This window comes from Triticum dicoccoides, chromosome 3B (genome assembly GCF_002162155.2).
Source record: "Triticum dicoccoides isolate Atlit2015 ecotype Zavitan chromosome 3B, WEW_v2.0, whole genome shotgun sequence".
In the NCBI taxonomy this organism is placed as follows: Eukaryota; Viridiplantae; Streptophyta; class Magnoliopsida; order Poales; family Poaceae; genus Triticum; species Triticum dicoccoides.
This window is the reverse complement of record NC_041385.1, coordinates 787,813,725-787,838,075: the sequence shown is the minus strand read 5'-3', so window position 1 is coordinate 787,838,075 and position 24,351 is coordinate 787,813,725. Positions and strand designations below refer to the sequence as shown.

At 46.7% G+C, this 24,351-nt stretch overlaps 1 protein-coding gene across 1 annotated transcript; it reads right to left on the bottom strand.

Annotated features, from left to right (window-relative positions):
• Nucleotides 1-3,497: 3,497 nt before the first annotated feature.
• Nucleotides 3,498-14,191, bottom strand: LOC119280043. Its single transcript, XM_037561043.1, has 6 exons — nt 14,006-14,191; nt 11,996-12,058; nt 11,851-11,904; nt 11,674-11,768; nt 4,901-4,967; nt 3,498-4,631 (listed from the first exon to the last, which is right to left on the bottom strand). Exons 1-6 carry the CDS (start codon nt 14,189-14,191, stop codon nt 3,498-3,500), a joined length of 1,599 nt encoding a protein of 532 aa, XP_037416940.1.
• Between the last annotated feature and the right edge of the window lie 10,160 nt (nt 14,192-24,351).

The following is a 24,351-nucleotide window of genomic DNA, read 5'->3' as shown; positions in this document are numbered from 1 at the left end:
ACTGGGTAGCAAGCTTGGCAAGCTTGTGAAGGAGGAGATTCCTCTGCTGTGGCCTGTGGGGGTACCAGGACGAAGTGGAAGGCTTGGAGGAGAAAATGAAAGATCTGGAGGCCGTGATGCATGATGCTGACCATAAGTTGCGCCGAGGAGAAAGAGATGGCGAAGCAGTTGGGCGGTGGCTCACTAAATTTAAGTCCGTCGCCTACGAGGTTTAGGATGTGCTGGACGATTTGGGCGTCAAATCTACGGTGCACTTCACGGTCTTCAAATGCATCCTGCATTACAGCCGGAGCAGGCGACGATCGTCTACTGCGACAACGTGAGCGCCATGTACCTCTCTTCCAACCCTGTACAATACCAGCGCACGAAGCACATTGAGATCGATATTCACTTCGTTCGCGAGCAGGTCTCCTCCGGAGACGTTCATGTGCTTCACGTCCCCTCTTCGTCACACTTTGCCGACATCTTCACGAAGGGGCTGCCATCAACAGTCTTCCTCGACTTCCCGTCCAGCCTACGGGACCGAGTCCCATGTAGCCACGCACCAGACGTACTCCACGCTGTTTGCGCGTTGTGCATGCCCCCTTGTATAGCTTGGTAGTTACCTCATGTACATGTATAAAACCCCTTGGTGGGCATCTTATCAAAGTCACGGTGTGTTCCATAATTCGACTGTCTCTGCCTGAAAGCATACAAAATGCTATGGCCTTGTAGGAACTCTACATCTTGGACTGTCCAAGGCTGGTTGAGAGGTGCCAAGGGGAGAATGCCCACATGATTTCTCACATCCAGACAATTACGTTAAATAATGGTATGGAACTCCCAAAAGCTTAGTAATCTTTGTTTCTGTTTCACTTAGCTACTTATGGCATCATTTGCACATGCTTCTACAATATTTTTTATGATGGTAGAATTCAAATGATGCATAGATAATTCACTTCTCATTGGTGTATACTCTATTATTTGCATGCTCTGTTGCCTTGTATGAATTTTGCTTTTCTGTTAAGTAGATTTAAACTGCATTTTAGATCAATGCATTCTCTCTGTACCCTTTTTAGCTAGTCCTATTCAATCTATTTATTTTTTGCACAAGGACTTTGATTAATTGATTGTATTGTTGCTAAGCTGAGTTTGCCGCAAAGCTCTAGAAGTTGGGGACTATTGATTCGGAAGGGTAACAGGGGAACGATTCTTGGTCCTATTCAGAGCAGTAGCCAACTTCTCAACAAGCAGGAGAGGAATAAGAAGGCTGGGATTGATGGCTGTAACATGGAGAGCTAAAAGAAACAAACAGACAGAGGTTGGAAAGAGAAATCTGTAATATTTTTGTCGGCTTCATTGGTTGTGGTTCATCAGTAGTTGCCTAGTGTGAGTGAGTTCTGACGGTTTTGTATTCCAGGCGATTGGAACTCTGTGTCGGTGAAGCATTATTTTTATATTATCTGGAGAAGACCGTAATGCTCTCATTGCCTTTGTCAATACAATGCTGGGGCTCTCCTATCCTGGGAGACCTTCTTGCCAATGCCATGGGAAAGATTGATAGAATTCAGAGCCAGAGGCTTCTGCCATATACAGGATTTCGTTAATGGGGCAGCACCCTCTAGTTCATCTGTAAGTAATTTGCTCCTCTACTGCCCCCTTGCCAATTTAGTAATTTGCTCAAGTATATTTTCCACCGTGGATTCTGAGTATACTGCAAGGTTCTCGAATTCATTCCGTTCATCGGTGGCTTATTCTGTTGATTCTGTTCTGTTGTTTTTATGTCGGTTGATCGGAGTGTAGGCCTGATCCAGTCTGCAGAAATGAAAAATTCAAAAAAAAGTCTGCAGAAATGTAGTACGATATAGTATTGAAGGTTTAATAGCAAATAAACTGCAGCTTCAACTGCATCTGTATTGCAAGGAAGTTTTATTAATTATTGGAGCGAGGGTAGGATGCGGTTGAAGAGTGAAGCCGGTAATAGCAGAGCACGGAGAGGAAACTTAAATTTCTGCTGGCAGTAGCACCTGCAAAGTAAAAAAATTCAGAGCTGGTAAAAGATGGTCTCGGTATCCTCTGGAAAGTACAAGTACAAATCAAACTTGACTGGTTATGCTCTGAAAAAACAGTGCGTGCGTGTGGCAAGTAATCTGGTGTGTCATCCTCAAGCCGCGAACCTTCTAATTTACTGAGCTTTGTCAACCATCAAAAGGTTTGTTCTGGATAATTTCTTATTGTATCCTGACTCCTCAGACTTGGGAAGCTAACATTGATGCTGAGCAGAACTGGATGAACGAGTTTTGACATGGGGAGATGTCATGGAATGGCACACAGCCTCTGAAAAACAGGTTGGTTGCAGGACTCAACTTCGAAGTGCTATCTGTTCTACATACATGAACTTAGTACCCGTCGATACTACAACAACTTTGTGCAATTTTGCAGGATTGAAACCACCCGCTTCTTTGTATGTTGGTTACTATGGAGAGAGCAAGTGAAACCGTCGAAGAGCTGATAAAACAGAGACCGAGACTGCATAAATTCATTAGGTCGCAATGTGGGTCGCCTGCATGATGATGTAATACAACAGGTCGCATCTCCCACCCTAAGATAAGGAAGCATCTCTCACATACTGAAGAAGGGAAATTCCGTCAGCCTCAAAGATTGACGCCTAAGGTTTTGCACATGATAAGCCCAATATGGCCTCGGTAAACCAACATTAGTTCTCTAAGCTGGAATAATATGAAATACTGGTACTACAAATCATCCGGGAAACAGTATTATGCCTTACAGGCTTGTCGAAAAGGTTCGCAAAGCCGCGGACATTACATACCCATGTTCAAAGGCCATGGTACTCTGCTCATGGTGAAATAGCTGCGGATAAAAAACATTATATATGTACAGTAGACTATAATGTCTTTTATTGGAGAGTAGGTTTCAGTGTGAACGATTCCCCTGATAACTACTCATCCGAGTTGGAGATGCTCCCCTCCTGGTGGTACGTAGCATCGTCTTGTGCTTCTGGGTCACTGGCATCATAGACAAATGACTTTCTGTAAGATGACATATTAGTTCAGGATGAAACATTCAATTCTCATACCATAATTGAAAAGAAAACGGCAACAAAACTGAGGATGCCAGTGATTGCACACTGACTTACGAGCTGATTCAGTAATTTGTACACATTGGCATGCGAGCTGGTGTGGGCATACATGTACACTTACTTACAAGTTGCTGAGCAACTCTGCAGAGAAACAAGCAAAACATGATCTAGTACTGATCTCTGAGACTTGCAAATTGTTACTGTCAACATTTCAGGGATCAGCTTAGCAGCATGTCCATTTATATGCAACTTGAAACGATATGCCCAATATGTAACACTTGCTGCTAAAGAGATAGACACATAAACTTTTTTATACACAAGAATAACATATCAAGACCAAATAAGAAATACAATTCACTAGAGAGCAATTGTACCTTTGTACTAACTTTCACATAGCTCAATGATCCATAGGAGCGCATCAACACATGCTCGGAAAGACCCAAACAGGTGCCCTGAAATCGGAATCAGGCCTTGAAGCTCCCTCTAAGTTGTCAGCAACAAATTCATCACAAGATCCATCGGCCAAGGAATACTCGATCCACTTTCTTTTGGCATCTGTGAAGTATAAGCAGTCCCTTCGAACTCCTGGATGATCTGGACCAAGGCAACTTGCAAAGAAATAACCTGAAAAGCATGTCATTCCTTTCATCGGAACAACATAGCCTACAAAGTAAAAATATGTCAAGAACAATGTGCAGTCACCAAGGCTAGTAGTCCTTGTCCACTTCCCCTCCCTTGACTGCCACCGGAAAACATGAAACTTCTCTGGGAAGCCCCCAACGGCGGCAATGAGCAACAACTCATCGAGACACTCAGCGAGACAGAAATATAAACTCCCATGTGCAGCCTGTGATTCCAAATGATCTCCAAGAAATTTGAATTCCACCAAATTCTTGTCTGACAGATTGACCACAGCGAGACGGTAACATAGGCTGCCGGCATCTTCAGATCTGACCAACGCATGCAGGTTGCCCTTGTGAAAGATCAAATCCTCAAGCACATAGGGTTCAGTGCATGATGCCACGCGCCACTCAATATCCCCAAGGCGACAGTACTGGACGGCACGGCCGACCGTCGGAACAAAGGCAAGGACGAGATTGCCAGAGAGAAGGGGGCGACAGAAGGGTGACGGTGGATGGGGGAGGCGAAATCGCTCGCCTGTGAGGAGGTGGACAAAGCTAAGCTCGTGGTGGCTAGGGCTGGCCATGGCGATGCGACAGCCAAAAGAGTAGAAGGCGGCATGGTTAGGATCAACATCATGGAAGGGGAGGCAGAAGCGCAGGTGACGACGGAGGGGGAGGTGGAACAGGGCTCCAGATCCAGGGACAAGGAGGAGGTGCGGGGCTTGGGAGGCGAGGTTGGACGGCGACGGAGGGAGGAGATCCCGGTAGGTTGCACGGAGGGCAAAGAAATCCTGGAGGGTGGTCAGGAGAATCGTGATCTGGGGGATGAGCTCGGGTAGGAAGTAGGGTGACGAGGTTATTTCTTCGGGATTTGGGGCGAGGTGGAGGAGGAGGAGGAGGCCAGGATGGTAGGCGGCGGCGATAATTTTCTCCGGTGCGTTGCCGGCTTCGTCATTTCACTCATTGGATCTGCTGCCGGGTGATGTGTTGGATTTGCGAGTGTTCTTATATGCGAGAATTCCTTATCTGGCCCTTTCTTAAAACCTAGTTGCCTTTTTGGCCCTAAAATTATCATTTTCCTTTTTTAACACCACAACTTCATTTTCTTCCTTATTTGAGGAGAGGAGACGGAGTTGCAGTATGAAGCCAGTAATGGAAGAGAATGGAGAGGAAAGTTAACTTTTGCTGGCATTAGCACCTGCAAAGTGGTGATGAGGAAGGAAGGAGCCTTGCGGGAGAAAGTTTCAGAGAATTCACGCTGTTCTCTAAAAATTGTAAATATCAATTGAGCTTGACTGACTTTGCTCTGAAAAGATGCAACATAGTGAACTGTTGACCACCAAATTCTGTAGGTTCATAGTTAACTGCTGAACTTTCTATATATTGAGCTTTGTTAACCAATAAATAGGTTGCATTGTTTTGGCTAATTTCAATCTGTATGCTGAACTTTAAGTATCTACACGGCTTCGAAAGCAAAGATGGATAATTCTTCTCACAATATGCTCTCTTATTAGACTATATATGTCTTTTATTAGAGTGTAGGTTCTAGTGTGAACCATTACCCTGATGACTACTCATCCGAGTTGGAGATGCTCCCCTACTGGTGGTACGTAGCATCGTCATCTGCTTCTGAGTAACTGTCATCATAGACAAATAGCATTCTATAAAGATTCCATATTAATTGAGGATAAAACATTCAGTTCTCATACCATAATTGAAAAAAAGGCAACAAAACTAAAGATGGCAATCACTAGCTATATAAAAGGACACCGAAATTAGAAGCAACATATGAAATGGGAAACATAAACAACTCGGAAATCAAAAGATAATTAAATGTTAACAAACATAACATCTATTCAACATAAGAGCCAATCATCAAATCACCATACTACATCCACAGCAGTCCCATGAAACATGGACACCATATGGCAATGGCATGACTCAATCCCTACCACCAGAAGTAAGGATAGAAGAGCCAACTAAGATTCTATTCTCACGTGTAGAATATGGTTTCCCTAAACGAAGGATAACACATATTCCATTATAATCTAATCCTAGTCCACGAACTTTTGTCCCTCTCATCCTTGACAAATGGCCTGGCTAACACTCACTGTGAAGTGTGAACTATACCCACTATCTTCATGTTACATTCGGTCCTTGGATACTCACCATTCCAAGCATGTCACAACAAAAGATGCAAAGCATAATCAAACTATAAGGGCCCTACCGCCAGCCAATCCACATAAAAAGGGAAAATGCACACCATCATCAATTCAACATGCCAGTAAAAGCACATTCAAGTAGACGAGGTTGTGTATAAAAAAGGATCTTCTTCTTCGGACTATATTATGAAATGCTGTCCTAGAGTACTGCACAGTGTCTTACAAGCTGATTAAGTAATACATGTACACAATGACTTGCGATCTGCTACAAGAATACACGTACACTTACTCCCAAGTTGCTGAAATCATAGAGCCGCAGAGAAAGAAGCAAAACATGACATAGTACTGATTTCTGAGACTTGCAAATTATTATGTTGTCAGCATTTCAGGGATCAGCTTACCCACATGTCCATTTATATGCTGCTAAAGAGACTGATACATAAACATTTTATTCACCAGGATAACATGTTGAAACCAAACAAGAGTAACAAGTCACTAGGGAGCAAATGTAACTTTAGAGAGCAACTTTCATGTAGGACAGCGTCCCATAGGAGTGCATCAGTACTAGTGGACATGGCTGACAGTCGGAAGGAAGGCGAGGACGAGATTGCCGGAGAGAAGGTGGCAGAAGTCTGCTGGTGGATAGGGGAGGCAGAATTGCTGTGAGTCATATATAAGCCAGCAGTCAGACTGAGTCATGATGGGAGTCGAAGTCGAAGGTCAGGCTCTCCGTTGGATACAACAATGGATGGTGGAATGAGTCGCACGGGAGTATGGTACACTTTTTTTAGGGTGAGAACTGGTACTATATATTGTCGTTACTCAACACACAGCTTAGAATCGTTAGCTAAAATACATCAGCGAGTCGCACATTATCGTATATCTCTTTGCACGTAGGCAGCCAGCTCCTGTGCAACAGTGTTGCTTTCCAACTCGTACGCTCGACACATACCGCTGAACACAATCATCGATAATGTACTGTGATAAAGCATCTATCGGTGAATAGGGTGATGGTTGCCAGCTCCAAAAGAAGTTGACGCACATCAAATCCATGATAAGATGATATCATTTTGAAATGTGACAGCTAATTGTTTCCTGATGCCTCCCAGTCCAAGTGTTGCACGTTTCAAACTTCTCGTAAAACATGATTTTCCTCATTATCTAGAGTCTCGTCTATGGATGGAACTATTTCGACGAACTACGACAAATAGAAGGAATGACAAGCAGGCTACAACTATGCGGAACGAATATATTGATCTATGGCGAAAGTCAAATGCTCTTAAACACGGAAAGGTTGGTCGTTGCATTAGTTACCCATCCACCACACATAAATATATTATATTTATTTCCTTTTTATGAAATAAAAAACATGAATGTCCATCCATAGACGACCAACCTTTCCGTGTTCTTCAATGCAACAGTTGCTGCCTCTCTACATCAGTTCGAAGCAGAAGAGTTATATTTTGAATGACATATGATACACGATGATAAAAGTGTATATAACCCCCAGAAGTATCACGTTTTGGCCACATAACCCCCTCACCTCTAAAACCGGGATCTTAATCCCCTCAACTTTTAAATACCAGATAAATCACCCCCTCACGCTCTCGTAGGTGGTTTCAGATGGTGGTTTTGGTCACATGGTGGTGAGTTGAGATGGGAAAGCACCAATCTGATGGTCAGTTCGTCAAAAAATCTAAGTGCACCCATTTAGTGTGCTACCGATGTACATGTTGACCGTGTCTGGTCCAAGCCCTACCACAAGGCCTACCTCAACGGAAGCCGCTGGAAGCACACACGAAGCAGAGCGACAACACGCGTTTGTAGCTGGCGGAGCTCCTAGCTCCAACTTTTGAATCCACCCTTGCTTGAAAGAGCTCGATGGTGCTGGCATTGAGTATGGCATAGGGCTGCAGGACCAGCGCATCCGCGACGTGGCCGAGCATACCCAGGGCACGAGCAACAGCGCCAATGTAGGCTGGAGAGAGCAATGGTCAACTTATCGGCGGTGAGGAGTGCCAGTAGCCACAGACGATGTGGCCACAGTTAGCAGTAGCTTGGCCGAACGAGCGGCATCGTCCTCTATTTTCTGGCGGCGGCCACAAATGGAGCAGGGGCTCATGCACGTGGGTGTGGTGAGGGAGCATTGAACACATAATTGATTCACTAACATGTGATACACGGGAGTAATGCTACACACACAGGGTTTTACAGGGGATTTATAGGGTGGTTAGGATATGATTGGCTGAGATTTAATTAAGTGAGGCGGGCCCACCAGTGAAAATCAAGGGGAGGGGGGCAATTAGAGGAAGGAACGCACAGGTTTCCGTGAAAGTCCATGGTTCGTTGCCCGTGAATCAAGTATTATCAGATGCACGGTGACAATATAAGTCAACTTGACCAGTGTTCCACATGGGCAAAACCATCCTAAAAACCACCTACGCGAGCATCAGGGTGTGATTTGTCTGGTTTTTAAAAGTCGAGGGGATTAAGATCCTAGTTTTAGAGGTGAGAGGGTTATGTGGCCAAAACGTGATACTTATGGGTGTAATATTTTTCGATACCACAATAATATGTGAAGCTAATGAAGGCTTAAAATAGTTTATATGTTGCCATTCTGGAGAAGATGGACTATACTGGTTTACTCAGGCTCCATCAAACCAAGAAGAATACGACTAGGAAAGAAGAAAAAAGAACAGAGGTTGTTGCTCTGGTCGGGCATGTTCCCTTCATACATAAAGAAACTGAGTAGTTTTGTTCAAACTCTTTAAAAAAATCCTGTGCTCTGGTTGCTATTAATTTGAAACTCAAAATGTATTTTTAAAGTAAATTCCAAAACATGAGAAAGAAAACCGAACCAGAGGAGGAAAACACACGACATCAGCCCTTTTCAGATTTGGTTGTGATCTGCACACAGTGAACATTACATCGACCAAGTGCTATACTACCTATTTTAAAATGTCATGTGCATTTTATTAACACAATGCTTTCATCCTCCATGTTAAATAAATATGAGGCATTGCCGTTGATCATCCGAGGACCACGCAATCAAACGAGGCACGACATCGAGATTTTTTAACGAGGTTCATCGATATGACTGCATCCCCGGGGCCTTACTATGGGTGTTCCTTCCCATGACACCGTCACAATACCGCAACCTGACCGCCTGGGCGCCGACACACCGGCTCCCCCTGCATGCCTGTGCTATTATGTTGGCATAGGTTACATTGTGTGTTTACTGTACAAGTATCCTATTAGGACACGACTCGGTATCCTATCTACACATCTTACGACTCATAGTCCAACTGTAACCTTATCTTGTACAAAATATTCGACACAACTCTAACACTCCACTTGTGCCGAGGCTAGTAGTTGCTAAGCGTGACAATCCACCACTTAAGGTGCAATCACTACTGTTTGGCAACGGATCAATCAGCATATCATGTATTATACTTGTATGTATGATTTTGAAACAGAGGTTCGCTGATATGGAGAACATTAATCAACAGTGAATTAAATTGATAGTACAATGCCCAGCAATTTGTTCAGGTGACCGCGACCATTGACCACATCATGCGGGAGAAGCTGACGGTGGTTACGGAACTAAATTCAGAAACGAAATAATATCCACCAGGCAGAGTGCTTCAGTTACAAAAACAAAATAGAAGTACAAGAACTAAATCGGTGCTCCGTAGAGGACAACCCAGTGAAACCAAAAAATGTACTTCTTTACCAACTTTGTCTATGTTGATCATCAGTTTCATTTTATTGCACAAAAAATGCACTACCAACTTCCTTCTTCAGCTTCATTACCCAGCAGTCATTCTCAGGATCATAGGCCCCAGCCTCACTTGCAATGAAAACAATTAGTGGCGACCAGTAGAAGCAGCTTTGCTTCATTGCATTTCAGCTCTTAAAGTGTTTGTTTCAGTAAGTTGGACTAGAAAGATATGTTATTAAATACAGTAAATACTATACTTGTAAGGTCATTAATTAGGATAAGTTCCCCTGAAATTGGCATCATTTTTGTCTTTCCACAAAACCCAGATACGGAAACATTAGCCCATCTCAGTCACCCGGAAAAACTCCTTCAAGAAAGTTAAGCAGGCCATAACCTCTCACAACACTCTTCTGAAATTTCCCTCGGATAAAGTTGTACTAACATTGATGTTCTTACTATGAGGCAAATCATAAAGACAAGCATACTTGGGCCACAAAGATTTATCAACAACCAAAAAATCCTCCTAGAATTTCGCCCTTTCACCATTCCCATGTCTCCTCTTTTGTAAAAGAAGAAGAAAATATGCCTAACCCTGAGAAACCCGTACCAGAACTGAGAATGAATAGGCTTAAGCTTAACCTAGGTCAAAGTAGCACTATATAGATATTTTCCTCTAATTGATTCTTGCTATAAGTCATCCTCATTTCCATGTTCCCAAATCCACTTACGAATAAGACACTCATTCATCATTTGTAAGTCAACTACCCTAGTCCCCCTTGACCTTTAGGCTGCTAGGTTTCCTGCCAATTTACTAGATGGAAGTTTTTTTACCCATGGTTCCTCTCAACAGAGTAATATTTCTTAAATTATTCTTGCATTTACATCGTCCTCTGGAAAATCGGAATAGATACATCATATGGAAAGGAATATTGCTAACGCAAGACTAAAGTAAAACCAGTCTACCCCAAAAGCATCTTCTCTACTTTGTCCATACTACTTCCTCCAGTCATATTTCCCAAGTTTTATATCATGGGGGAGGAGTCCTAAATATTTACAAGGCAACTTCCCCTCAATATATGGACCAATTAGTAGATGACTGTTCTACGATGCCTCCAAGTCCAAGCATTATTGCTTGTATCCAACTTCCCACATCCGAGAACTCTCATCTATGGGTGCAACCATTTTGAAGTGAGGCACAACACATTGAAGGTATGATAAGCAGACTACACGCATGTGGAGCGAATATATTGAGCTAACTCAAGATGCAATGTTCTTCAAAAAGGGAAGATTGGTGGTTGGATTAGTTATACATCCACCACACGTTTAGATCCTTTATTTATTTTCCGTGTATTGAAAAGAGAACTAAAATCTCACCACCGATGTGCTTCAATCCAATACCCTCTGGCTCTCTACACCACATGGAAGCAGAGCATATAGTTTGAATGACACATGATAACTGTTAACGTGTGAAGCTAATGGAAATGTAAAATAGTTTTATGTGTTGTACTTGTCGAGACGAGGTATTTGTCAGTAGTGCAGCTGAGTCATTTATTCTGGTCCAATCAAACCGAACCCAACACGTTTTCTTAGGCCTAACCAGGCTACAAAAGAGAAAAATACAGAGTTTTGTTCTTGGGCTCTCTTGAACCCCTCATGTGCCTTGGTTCCAGTTAGTAAATACTCTGTATATCACCGCCTCTTCAAAGAAAAACAAATTAGTAAACCCAATGGATAAATCTCAACCAAAGGACCGCATGGAAACACAACATTACCCCTTTTCGGATTTGGACATGAATCATACACGCCCATTGCTTTCGCCCTGAAGATTACATCAATCAAATGGTATAGGTAACCAAATTTAAAATATGAAGATTACATCACTCAATGGAATAGCTAACCAAAACTTTCACTTCAAAACATTCTGCACTTTTGAACAACATCCTTCTAGTCTCCACTTGTGCTTAGAACCAGGACCCACAGTTCTTCACGTGAGAACGCTCCCATGTATCTTAAAAACAATGTGCTATGCACACGTTACAATGACCATTTGGTTCACGACAATCTAATGAGCATTTCATATCTTTTTACTTGCATGCATGATTTTGAAACTGAGGTTCACTTATCTGGAGAGCATCAATCAAGAAGCGGAAAGTTGCTCTTCTCTTGGGAAAATCACCGGTGTCCTGCGTATCAGTCAGGTCATTGTGTGACGCATAGTGTATGCATGTGTGACTGCGTGCACCATGTGGATATTTTTTTTCAAACTGCAGCATCATTGATTTCCTTTAGTTGGCTACTACAGACTTTGCCATGGGCATCCTGCAAGTAGAACATATAAATATATGTTAGAAACATTGCCTAGTGGCTGTACTGAAGAGATGTGTACATATTTTGTCCGGTGTGTGCGTACCTTGGGGAGCAAACCAATGCTTTCCACAACTTCTATTTTCTTTTTGGCGTAATCCAAATACGACTTTTGTTCAGGAAATTGAAAGCAAAATTAAGTTTCACTCCAGCAGCATAAAATCCATCTTGGAGATAAAGCCAAATTCCAAAATAAAGACACGTCTCCTTACTATGAAATGGAACAAGGTCGCTAAGTTCTAACCATTTTTTTTCATTTCCCCTTTGATCAATGGATGACACTCCTCTTCTGAAATCTATTTAAAGGCAGAACATGTTGCATCAGTAAGGACTTCAGTTTACTTGGAGCCTGTACAGAATCTCATACAAAGCATGCTTACCTATTCGTCAATGCAAGCCACATAGGTGTCATGCTGGAAACAGAGACATACGAAAGAATTAGCGAGAAAAAAAAGGAAACTTCTGTTGAAGAAGCTTAAATCACATATGTATTTTTCGGTAAAGTGGAGGAGCCTACTTTCTTTTTCATCCACCCATGGAAAGAAGGTGGATGTTTTTGAAGTTCCAGTTTGATCTGACCCATGAGCGAGGGGGACATGTCTTGCTGATAAAATCTTCCCCAAAGCATCATAGAAATCCATCTGACCCACATTGAAGCAACAAAATATCGGTGTGACTAAGCCAATAATTAATAGTATAAAGCTAGCACAAATTGATGGGCAAAAAAGACCACACAAGTTGCTTAATCACTTGTGTAGGCATAGGTAAATCTAACCTTTTGCTTAGCAACCCTCTTCCAAATCTCGAGATAGAGATGGTCGAAGTCCTTACGGGTAATGAAATCATAGTTAAGGCCTTCTATATAATCCTGAACGGAAGTAATAAAGAACAATCAAACACCATCACCACATATGGTCACCAAGTAGCTTTGTAGGCGAGGGAGGAGGCATGGGGCAATACGTTGTAGGCCCTCATAACTGAATGTCTGAATAGATGATTACTGAACCCTGATCCAATCTTCATTGCTTGAAGAAAAGCCCTACTCTCATATCCCCGCCACTATATGATTAAAATACATTTTTTTAGAAAAGGAGGATGACCCCAGGCCTCTGCATCTGGAAGATGCATACGGCCACTTTATTGATTATTCTTGAGGACCTTACAAAGTATTACAACAATATGCCTGAATTCGCCATCTTGGCAACATATGCCACTACTCCTATCCATATGATGAAGGGGTGCTACTTGGGCTAAATACCCAGACTACTCACCTAAGCCTATCATCAAAAGCCAGAAGCCCCAGCCGAGCCACATACCGGGTCTGGGGCATAAACTGGTCTGACGCACTCACATGTGTTATCGCCGCCATCTTTCACAGGTCCGTCTTCAGAGCAGATATTGAGGCTTCTACCTTGTCAGGTCACTCTGTCATCGACGCCACCTTGACGCCAGACAACTACTTCCACCTGCGTGAGTCCATCACCGCGCATCGGGCGGCGAGTCTCCACTGCACCACGCCGCCGAGATCCGCCGTCATCAATGTGAAGGATGAAGCACCGCTCCACCAAAAAAGGCGTCCACTCGTCCCTCGATCCCGTGTACGCCTCCAAGAATGACACCCCAAGGAAGAAACGACACCAACGTGCCGCCGTCATCCGATCAACTGATCTAGGGTTTCCCCCGGAGGTAGCGGATACAAGTCTAGAGCTTCTCCACGGCGATGCCTTCAAAAAGGTAATGACACAAAAGGGTGCCATCAACGACGGTCTTGGCATCAAGCCGAGCACAAGGTTTTCACCCGGATCCGCTCGAAGAACCTCCATCACGTATTGTGTGCACGGATTGCCGCCGATCTGAGCCGCCGCACATCGAGCAGGCCGCACCGGCCAGATCAGATCTGTCTGTAGGGCACAACCCGCATGGTGCCGACCCAACCACCAGGCCCTCCATGCCGCCACCGCCGATCCGAGGTTAGATGGTGTGTCGCTGCAGACCCGGCTGCCGCCGCCGAAAGCCGCCACGCTGCTCGAGGCGGAGCCGGCTGCCGCACCCCCACCATCGCCGCCATTGGCCGAGGCAGCCGCCGCGCCGCCAGGCCAGATTGGCCCTTGGTCGAGGCAGCTGCCGCGCCGCCGCCGGAAGGCAGGCCCGCCGCGCCGCCGGGCCAGATCGTCCATGCCACCCACGCCGCGGGGCTCCGCACCGCCCCCACGGCGCAGGCAAGAGGGAAGACCCCCGCCATCGTCGTCAGCCCGGGCTATCGCCGGCGGCGTCCTTCGGCGGCGGCGGAGGGAGGGGAGGAAGGATGGGGACCCCTGGCGGCTAGGGTTTCAGATCCCGCCCGAGTCGCCCGAGCGGGGGCGACGCGGGGGGCGGGATGATCTCTTTTGGTGCTCGGCGGAATATTATGAGATTAAAATACATAGTTAATTCTCATGTGTGACATTAACCATGCATAACTAGTGGATATTGCTTAATAGTTAAACCAAAGGAGGATGCTTACCTCCTTGTCTAGTCCAACCTTATCTTCAATCCACTGTCACATGATAAGAACACTATTATACCAACATGGTACATGATTAGCAGTTTAATTGAAAAGTTGGTCACATCATGCCTACCTTTATTTCTTTTGACATCTCGTCATAGTACTGGACGTAATCTAGATTGCCCTGGTATGTATGATATGTGAGGCAGTAAGAATCCCAATCTTCATAGCGACGTGTCACAATGAAACTGAACTGTCACCAATAGGATATAGGTCACTAGTATTCACACATGCGAAAATTGACTTCTACATGCAGATTTACTATGGAGTTCAAAATCGCGAACATTTGACCACAAAGTATAGTACTGGTCTCTTCTCGGCCTATCTAGAAGTTTTTTTTTCCGAAAGAAGCATAACCCCCGCCTCTGCATCATGTGATGCACAGAGCCTAAAATTTGGTTGCACTATTTAGCATAGACGAACATGTTAAGCTGTTTGGCAGGAAGGAAGGAGGCAAGTATTGAAACCTACGACGTTACGGAGGACAAGCCGCTGGTAGTCATCCAAGCCAGCGATTTTGGTGTGTTCAGGGTGAAGGTGCCATTCCAGGCTCTTATCAAGGTGTTGAAAGTAGCCCCCACCCAAAAGAACATGCAGAGGGTACTTCTGTTTCAATTGTGCGATGTCCACTTCCTTCCCCTTTGACAATAACTGTAGCAGGATGTACCCAAAAAAATCAGCAAGTACAAACCAGAAGATGTAGTCATGTTGAAAAACATATAGCGGAAGGTTTCATATGTTAAATGGAGAGAGAGAGAGAGAGAGAGAGAGAGAGAGAGAGAGAGCATTACGTACGTAGTTTTTGATAATTTTTAAGAGCAAAAAATACAAGCATTTCAAGAAATGCAAACGAGTTGGTGATGTGATTTTCATAGAGGAAAAAATAATGTTAATAGATAAAATGAGGGCCCAACAAAAGACAACATTGACAATTCAACAACGGTGATAATAATATGAGTGGTCAACTGATTGTAACCATATATACTACTCCGTCCGTCCCGAATTACTTCACTCAGATTTAGTGTTAGTGTTGGAGTTGTGTCGAATATAGTGTACGAGGTGGGTTACAGTTGGACTTGTAGTTTTATTGTGTTTACATAGGATGTGAAGTTGTGTCCTAGTAGGACACTTGTATCCTAGGCCTCTCATATATAGCGGGGGTAGACACACGATGTAATCTATGCCAACATAATAGCACAGGCGCGCAAGGGGGAGCCGGCGGCGTGTGCCGGCGCCCGGGTGACCGGTGTGCGGTATTGTGACGGTGTCACGGGGAGGAGCGCCCGTAGTCAGGCCCCGGGGATGTAGCCATGATGGTGAACCTCGTTAACAAATCTCGGTGTCGTGCCTCGTGTGATTGCTTGGTCCTCGGATGATCAACGATATGCCTCGGATTTATTCTAACAAGTGGTATCATGAGCTAGCTTGTTCGGAGGCCGTGGAAGATTGATCTAGAGGAAGGAAGAAAGCATCGACGGAAGTCTGCAGGAAGCAATCCTAATACGGGATATGTCATCGGCGAGTTAGGATGCAGGAGCAGATGTATTGGTCGTCTTGTAACCTTCGGTGAAGCAATTGGAAGCGAGCAGCAGAATTGGCGAGTTCGACGGTACAAGGCGAACTACACGAAAATCGGATATCAGGCAGGCTGGCAGCAGTTTTCGGCGACTCGGCAAGATCGAGCAATCGAGATCGGATGGTGGCCGAGTGGCAGCGCTCGCAGAGGCGAGCGGCAGCAGAGGCTTGTGGCCCAGGTAGGGCGCCAGTGGCTGCCAAGGCCGGACTGTGATGGCCCAAGGCCCATAGGGGTGCGGCTGTGCAGGAAGCCCATGGCTGGGGTGGCGGCTGATGACCTGAACGAGGCCGGCTGCTAGCGCGTGGTGGCCAGGCGTTGGATCGCTGAAGATAGGCTTGCATGTTTGCACGAGATTTTGTTTTGGACAAAAAGGAGACCGAGTCTCTATATATGACGCGGAGATAGCTAGATAAATCTGTCAAAGTGGAACAAAAATCCATCAAGCCATCGGGAGCAGGGAGCACTACTTGTGTAGAAAATTGGCAAAGCAAGCCAGCATTGGAATTGGTGCAGGGAGCAATCACGTGAAGACCAACGCAACTCTTTTCGATTTGCAGCAGTACACACGTACTTGGGATCACGGAAAGAAGCTCGGATAATTTTTTCACAGGGTTAGTCATACAAAGAACCATGCCGTTATCGGATTTGAGGTGGAGAAGTTCAACGGAACTGAAAACCTTAGGTTATGGCAGACAAGGGTGAAAATTTGTTGACACGACAGGGATGCTTGAAGGCGTTGCAGGAAGTCAATTTAGCTAGGATGAAGTTGTGATATGATGGATGGAAATTCGCGGAAGACGATTTGGGAGCCTTGAAGCGTGGCATACAGTCGAACGAGTTCGGCTGGGTTGGACTGGTCAGTCTGACGGATCGACGCGAGTCGGTTGGTATAGAAGACGGCGGTGGAATCGGTGACGATGAGATAGGAGCGTGATACTGATGGTGACCGACTTCTAGGCGTGGAAACACGTGGCGCAGGCCTCGAGGGCTTGTGTGACTTCGACAAGACTATGGCGTGGGGTTGATTCAAGATGGTGTACGCATGTGAGCTTGAAGTCGACGGGATGCGAGGGTGAACTGATCATCTACCATGGAGTCATGTTGAAGGTGGAGCTGGATTGAGGGGCTACGGTGTAAGGATCCTGAGAATCAAAGCCTATTCAGCAAGGCGAAGAAAGCGAGTGACACGTAGTTCAGACTGGAGCCCAGTGGTCTGATGGAAGCGTGAAACTCGTCATCGGTCGGTGATGATCAATGGAACTCTGTAGTGGGGGTTGAGTGGTGTGGTTTCACGACCCTTGAGACTCGACCGGACAGCGGAGGCTCGACGCGGTAATAGCGGCGAGGCGTGCGATACGTACGGGGCATGGAGACGGGCCAGGGCTCTGGTTGTCATACATGTGGTGAGACAACTGCGAATTTGACTCGAGATGACTACAAGCAATGGTGAAATTTCTTCGAGTTTCAGACAGGCGGTCAAGAAAGGAGCGGTGACGTTGAGTTCAGGTAACTCTTATGTGTGACACCCAATATGTGAGTTGTTCATTTTTCACGCAGGTCAGTGATCAGTGTGTGATTGCGTTGGACGGATACTCTGGAAATTGGGAGCACAAACTAGAGTAACAAGGAACTTAATTTTGCTCGAATGTTGACTCTAGTCAAGAAAAGAAGGGACTACAAGTTGCAGGTGGAGTCACATGGAGTCTTTGGAGTAGCAGTGGTACTCATGGGATAAGCTCAAGTCCAATGTACATGAAAGTTTGACGCATGGACAAATTCAAGGTGGTGGAGTATATTCGCCAAGGTGGAGTTTGTTGGAGTTGTGTCGAATATAGTGTACGAGGTGGGTTACAGTTGGACTTGTAGTTTTATTGTGTTTACATAGGATGTGAAGTTGTGTCCTAGTAGGACACTTGTATCCTAGGCCTCTCATATATAGCGGGGGTAGACACACGATGTAACCTATGCCAACATAATAGCACAGGCGCGCAAGGGGGAGCCGGCGGCGTGTGCCGGCGCCCGGATGGCCCGTGTGCGGTATTATGACGGTGTCACGGGGAGGAGCGTCCGTAGTCAGGCCCCGGGGATGTAGCCATGATGGTGAACCTCGTTAACAAATCTCGATGTCGTGCCTCGTGTGATTGCTTGGTCCTCGGATGATCAACGATATGTCTCGGATTTATTCTAACAGTTAGATACATCCGTATCTAAACAAATCTAATACAATTATTTTGAGACGGAGGTTGTATTATTTCGACTGATATATTAAAGAGCTATAGATTGTGTAGTTTCACCCCGGGCCTGCAATCTGAGGGCCGGCCCTGGATGTCATATGGAAAGGGAGAGATAGCACGTACATAATCTTTTATGCGGTAGAGGGCTAGCCGCTGGTTCAACTCGGTGAGCTGATGTTCCTGGCAGTATGACCAGAACTCTCTGTCTCCAGGAGCCGCGCCAATGCTCAAGCTAAAAAAGTAGTCGCTCGCCTGTTTGGTGAGCGTGCGGTCGTCCAGATCGAGGAGGGCTTGGAGCTGCCGTTGCTTTTCTTGCTCGTGGCCGCCGTGGAAGTCATCGGCAGACTGACGCCATGAGATTTGGGTGGGCGGACTCTCAAGGGCCATCCTTCTCCCCAATCGTTTGGATCGTTGGTGAGACCGGTCACGGGTGGCCATCTCTTTTAGCGTGGCGATCTCTTTTAGCGTGGCGGGGAGTGGGAGACGGACTAGGACTGGGAGACAGTCGTGTGCGTTGCGACTTGCGAGTCGGAGACAGAACGTCTGACGATCACTTACCACGGGTTTGGTGACTTTTTCCTTTACGGAGAGGCCATCATGGCACTAAGTTACAACCCATCGGGTGCTCAACTTTGTTCCTTTCACTTGGAAGTCACAACACTCCCTGGAACATGTGTTGTATTTATTCTAAGAGCATATCCAACAATGGCCCTAAAAAACGCGCGCGTGGGGTAAACGTGGGTTTTAGCGCACGCGGAGTGGTTTCGCGCGCTCCAGCGGTTGCTCGATATTCAGGCGCGCGGAAAAAGATTGTGCACGTGCGAAAAAGCTATCGGGCGCGCACTAGTTTTGGCGCGCGGTGTCCGGCGCGCTTTATAAATCCAGCGCCTTCCTGTCGCTCTGTGCCTCACCACGCGCCCTCTGCTGCTCTCTCCTCGCTCTTTCTCACCTCAACGCCGCCGCGCCGCCGGGGAAGTTCGGGCTACCGCGGCATCCGCTCGCGCCGCTCGGGCGCCGTCTCTACTAGATCTGGTCCGGCGAGATGCGCCTCAAGAGCTGGACGACGACAAAGATGACCTTTGCCGTCAGCTCGTTCTTTGCCGTCAGTTTACCTCAAGCTGATGGCAAAGACATTCTTCGTCGTCAGCTGGCTGACGGCAAAGATCCTGATTCCTGTAGTGTCGGCCTCGGCACTTTCAACACCGCCCACGAGGCCGCCCGCACGTACGACGTGGCGGCTTGGCGTCTCCGGCGGCCTCGTAGGGAGATGAAGTTCCCCGAGGTGGCGACGCGGGAGTGGGAGCAGGAGCTCGCGCCTCCCCTGCAGCTTGTCACCGACGAGGACCGTCGTGACAACCAGAGGAGGGAGCGCCGCCTCGGCATCGCTGAGATGGACGAGGAGGCCATGGCGGTGTGGCGGCAACGCTTCCCGGAGGACGTCGTCAATGAGTGCAAATTCTACGTGCAAAGGAGGGCAGAGAGGGCGGAGAGGAGGGCCGAGTGAGCCACCTATCGCGAGGACAGGTGTATGCGGAAGGCGGCCGCGCTCTTCAACATCGAGCTTGGAGAAGCGTCGAACTGGGACTCCAACGATGACCGGTACATTGATGGCTTCATTACGACGTCGGAGGAGGACATCACTGAGTCGGAGGAGGAGCAGGAGGAGGACGACGACGACGAGTAGTTGAACTATGCAACTATCTATGTTTTCTGAATTATTTTGTCGAACTATCTATGTTGAAGTATCTATGTATCGTTTTATCTCCTATGTTATGAAATATCTATGTTGAACTATCTTGTTTTTGCATATGAATGTGTATCACACGCTGTATTTTAGCGCTTTAGCTGGAGCAGTGCGCGCGCGCAATTTTTTGCAGCGGCCGCTAGAGCCAGCGCTCTGCGGCGTGTGAGAAGTTGCTATTTCCGACGCTGTAAACTTATTTAGCGTGCCGCATGGTTGCGCGCCTGTTGCAGATGCTCTAAGAGTTGAACCACACTACACTTCCGATATCAATGCAAATGCTTCAGCCTAAGAAACAGAGTGGTATAAATGCTTGCAGACTCATAGCCACAGGCATTCTGCACATCACAGTAATATAATTTTGGGACTGTTCTGCAGAAACAAGTCGCATGGGTTGACAGAGTATTCTCCGTGTGCTGCTCGTCTAACCTGCTCCCCTCCTTTTCTCTACTTTCCTTATCTGTTGAGAGCAACTCTCGCCGACGCCCTAAAACCCGTTAGAGGAGTAAAAATCAGGTTTTACTCCACTAACCGACAACTAGCCGATCTCCTAAACCATATAAGAGAGTATAAATTTTACTCCTCGCCGCTTCGGTGGAGTAAAGCCCACCACTGCTTGGGCTCGGAGTAAAAATTCCCCACCGCTCATCGCCCTCCTCTGCCTCTTCATCGCCCCAAATCATCCTCGCCGGCGACTCCCCCACCACACCTAGGCCCCCACCGCTGCCGCATGGTCGGATTCCGTGCGCTCCTCACCGCCCATCCACAGTGTGGATCCGTGCCGCCACGAGCGAAGCTCGGGAGCATCCTCCTCATGCCGCTGCCGCGATGCCGTGGCCACATCCGTAGGCTCCACGGCTTTCCCGCACCGCCACCACCACAGAGAAAGTACCGCAGTGTGTGATAGCTGTTGGGAAACATAGCATATGTAATTTCAAAAAAAATTCCTACGCTCACGCAAGATCTATCTGGGAGATGCATAGCAACGAGAGGGGGAGAGTGTGTCCACGTACCCTCGTAGACCGAAAGTAGAAGCACCGAACGAGATGGGTTGATGTAATCGAACGTCTTCTCCATTCAACCGATCCAGCACCGAACGTACGACACCTTCGAGTTCTGCACACGTTCAACTTAATGACGTCCCTCGAACTCTTGATCCAGTAGAGGGTCGAAGGAGTATATGAGTTCCGTCAGCATGACGGCGTGGTGACGGTGATGGTGACGTGATCCATGCAGAGCTTCACCTAAGCACTACGACAATATGACCGGAGGAGTAAACGGTGGAGGGGGGCACCGCACACGGCTAAGAATCAATTGATGTGCCTTGAGGTGCCCCCTGCCCCCGTATATAAAGGAGGAGAGGGGAGGAGGGTCGGCCTAGGGCGCGCCCAAGTGGGGGGAGTCCTACTAGGACTCCTAGTCCTAGTCGCCCCCCTTCCTTCTAACGGAGGGGGAAATGGTGAAAGAGAGGGAGAGGAAGAAGGAAAGGTGGGCCGCACCCCCTCCCCTTGTCCAATTCAGACTCCCCATGGGGGGGGGGGTGCCACCTCTTCGTGGCCTACCTTGCCTCTCCCCTATGACCCATAAGGCCCATTACTTCCCCCGGGGGGGTTCCGGTAACCCCTCGGTACTCCGGTAATTATCCGAAACACTCCAGAACCATTCTGGTGTCCGAATACCACCTTCCAATATTCTTTACCTCTCGACCATTTCGAGACTCCTCTTCATGTTCGTGATCTCATCCGGGGCTCTGAACAACCTTCGGTCACCAAAACACATAACTCATATAATACATATCGTCATCGAACATTAAGCGTGCGGACCCTATGGGTTCGAGAACTATGTGGACATGACCGAGACACCTCTCCGGTCAATAACCAATAGCGGAACCTGGATGCTCATATTGGTTCCCACATACAAAGATCTTTATCGGTCGAACCGCAATGTCAACATACTTATTCCCTTTGTCGTCGGTATGTTACTTTCCCGAGATTCGATCGTTGGTATCTTCATACCTAGTTCAATCTCGTTACCGGAAAGTCTCTTTACTTGTTCCATAATGCATCATCCCGCAACTAACTCATTAGTCACATTGCTTGCAAGGCTTCATATGATGTGCATTATCAAGAGGGCCCAGAGATACCTCTCCAATACTCGGAGTGACAATTCCTAATCTCGATCTATGCCAACCCAACAAACATCTTCGGAGATACCTGTAGAGCATCTTTATAATCACCCAGTTACGTTGTGACGTTTGATACCACACAAGGCATTCCTCCGGTGTCCGGGAGTTGCATAATCTCATGGTCAGAGGAATATGTATTTGACATGAGAAAGTAGTAGCAATAAAACTGAACGATCATTATGCTAAGCTAACGGATGGGTCTTGTCCATCACATCATTCCATTAATGATGTGATCCCGTTCATCAAATGACAACTCATGTCCATGGCTAGAAAACTTAACCATCTTTTATCAACGAGCTAGTCTAGTAGAGGCATACTAGGGACACCGTCTTTTGTCTATGTATACACACATGTATCAAGTTTCCAGTTAATACAATACTAGCATGAATAATAAATATTTATCATGATATAAGGAAATATAAAATAACAACTTTATTATTGCCTCTAGGGCATATTTCCTTCAACAGCGTGCGTGGAGACGTGGGTTCCCGAAATCACCACCACGGAGACCCACAAGAAGTTATGGCTCGGGTCCTTTGACACCGCCAAGCTCGCCATTCGCGAGTACAACACCTGGTCGGTTCGGCTGCATGGCACCGATGCTTGCTAGAACATTGAGTGGGGTGAGTCGCTACGCATCAAACCAGTTGAGCCTGGGGTGGTCACTGCGCGAGTGGCAGAGAGGACCGGGAAGCGAGGGAGCGGCTCGCGGTGCATGCCGCCACCGACGAGTAAATAGCGGACCTCCGCTGCCAGTACCATGAGCTGGTGGAGGCGGAGCGCAAGCTGTATGAATAGCGAGTGGCCTGCAGGGGCAACGTCATTGTCCTCTCAAGCCACGAGGAGGAGAACAGTGCCAGAGGAGGCGGCAACTATGATGGCTTCGACATCAAGCAATGGTGAAGAACCTTCCCTGCCTTTGAGACGATAGCGCAGGTCTTGACCACATGTGTAGTAGCATCTCTAGGGCAGATTGGCTGGACCCACAAAGTCGAATAGCGACTAAGTTTCCGGTCAGATTTAAGTTTTAGTTTATGTTTAGGTTCAAGTTTTAGTATCGTTTTAAACTAGACTATGTTTTGGTGGATGGTAATGTGAATTATGTGTCCAATTTCAGTTTAGAAGTTTATTTAAATCGAATCTATGTTCATCTATCAAAATTTCATTTTTACTCCGTTAAATTTAGGTGATCGGCTAGAACCGACCAAAACTTAGTGGAGTACATATACCCCACTAAGATTTACTTGGCCGGGTACTCCTCTATTATTTAGGGGATCGACTAGAGTTGCTCTTAGCTAGATTAGCTCGAGGTAGTTAGCTTGCATGTGCATGATGTGCTCAATCTCTCCCTGTATATAATGTATACTATGAATCAATATTAAATGTGTTGCATTCTATCCTACTCTCTCCGTTCTACATGGTTCCAGTTGCCAAGTGACAGTGCCTTTGTCCGATGCTGCCGCCGCCAAACCCACTATCCACCATGGGCTCCTCTTACTCCTTTGTCTCCGTCAATGACTATGACGACATCAAGGAGCACGTGCATGTCGTGCTCGACCTTGAAATGCCAACATACACCGCGTGGCGCACCTACTTTGGCCTCCTCTTCGCCTCGTACTGCCTCCACGATCGCATCGACGGCAGACTCGATGCTCACTCCATGAAGGTCGATGTGAGGTGGTCCTTCATCCATGCCACCGTCGTCAAGTGGCTCTAACTCACCGTCACGGAAAGGCTCTTCCACATGGACAACGCCAATGAACCGACGGCCTACGGCGTCTGGACTTGCCTCTGCACGCTGTTTCTTGGCAACAAAATCCAGTGTCGAGTCCTCCTGCAAGGCGAGTTTTCCACTCTCCGTCAAAATGATATTCCCATTGATCACTATTGCATGCGCATCAAGGTCCTTGCCATTGATCTCTATGAGGTGGCCATGGTGCTCGATGACTCGACTGTCCTCACCAATCTCATCCGTGGTTCCCACACCGATCTGAGACAAATGGCATCCAACCTCATCCGTGGTTCCCACACCAATCTGAGACAGACGGCATCCAACCCCTCCCTCATGACGCCCTCCTTCGCCCACACCGTGACCTATCTTCGGATGGAGTTGAAACCCTC

Coding starts and splice junctions, on each gene's coding strand:
- LOC119280043 (XM_037561043.1), bottom strand. CDS start 14,191: ATGGCGGGGGTCTTCCCTCTTGCCTGCGCCGTGGGGGCGGTGCGGAGC. Junction 12,059..14,005: donor CTCGGCCAATGGCGGCGATG/GTGGGGGTGCGG, acceptor CCTGAACAAAAG/TCGTATTTGGATTACGCCAA. Junction 11,769..11,850: donor AGGAAATCAATGATGCTGCA/GTTTGAAAAAAA, acceptor ACTGATACGCAG/GACACCGGTGATTTTCCCAA.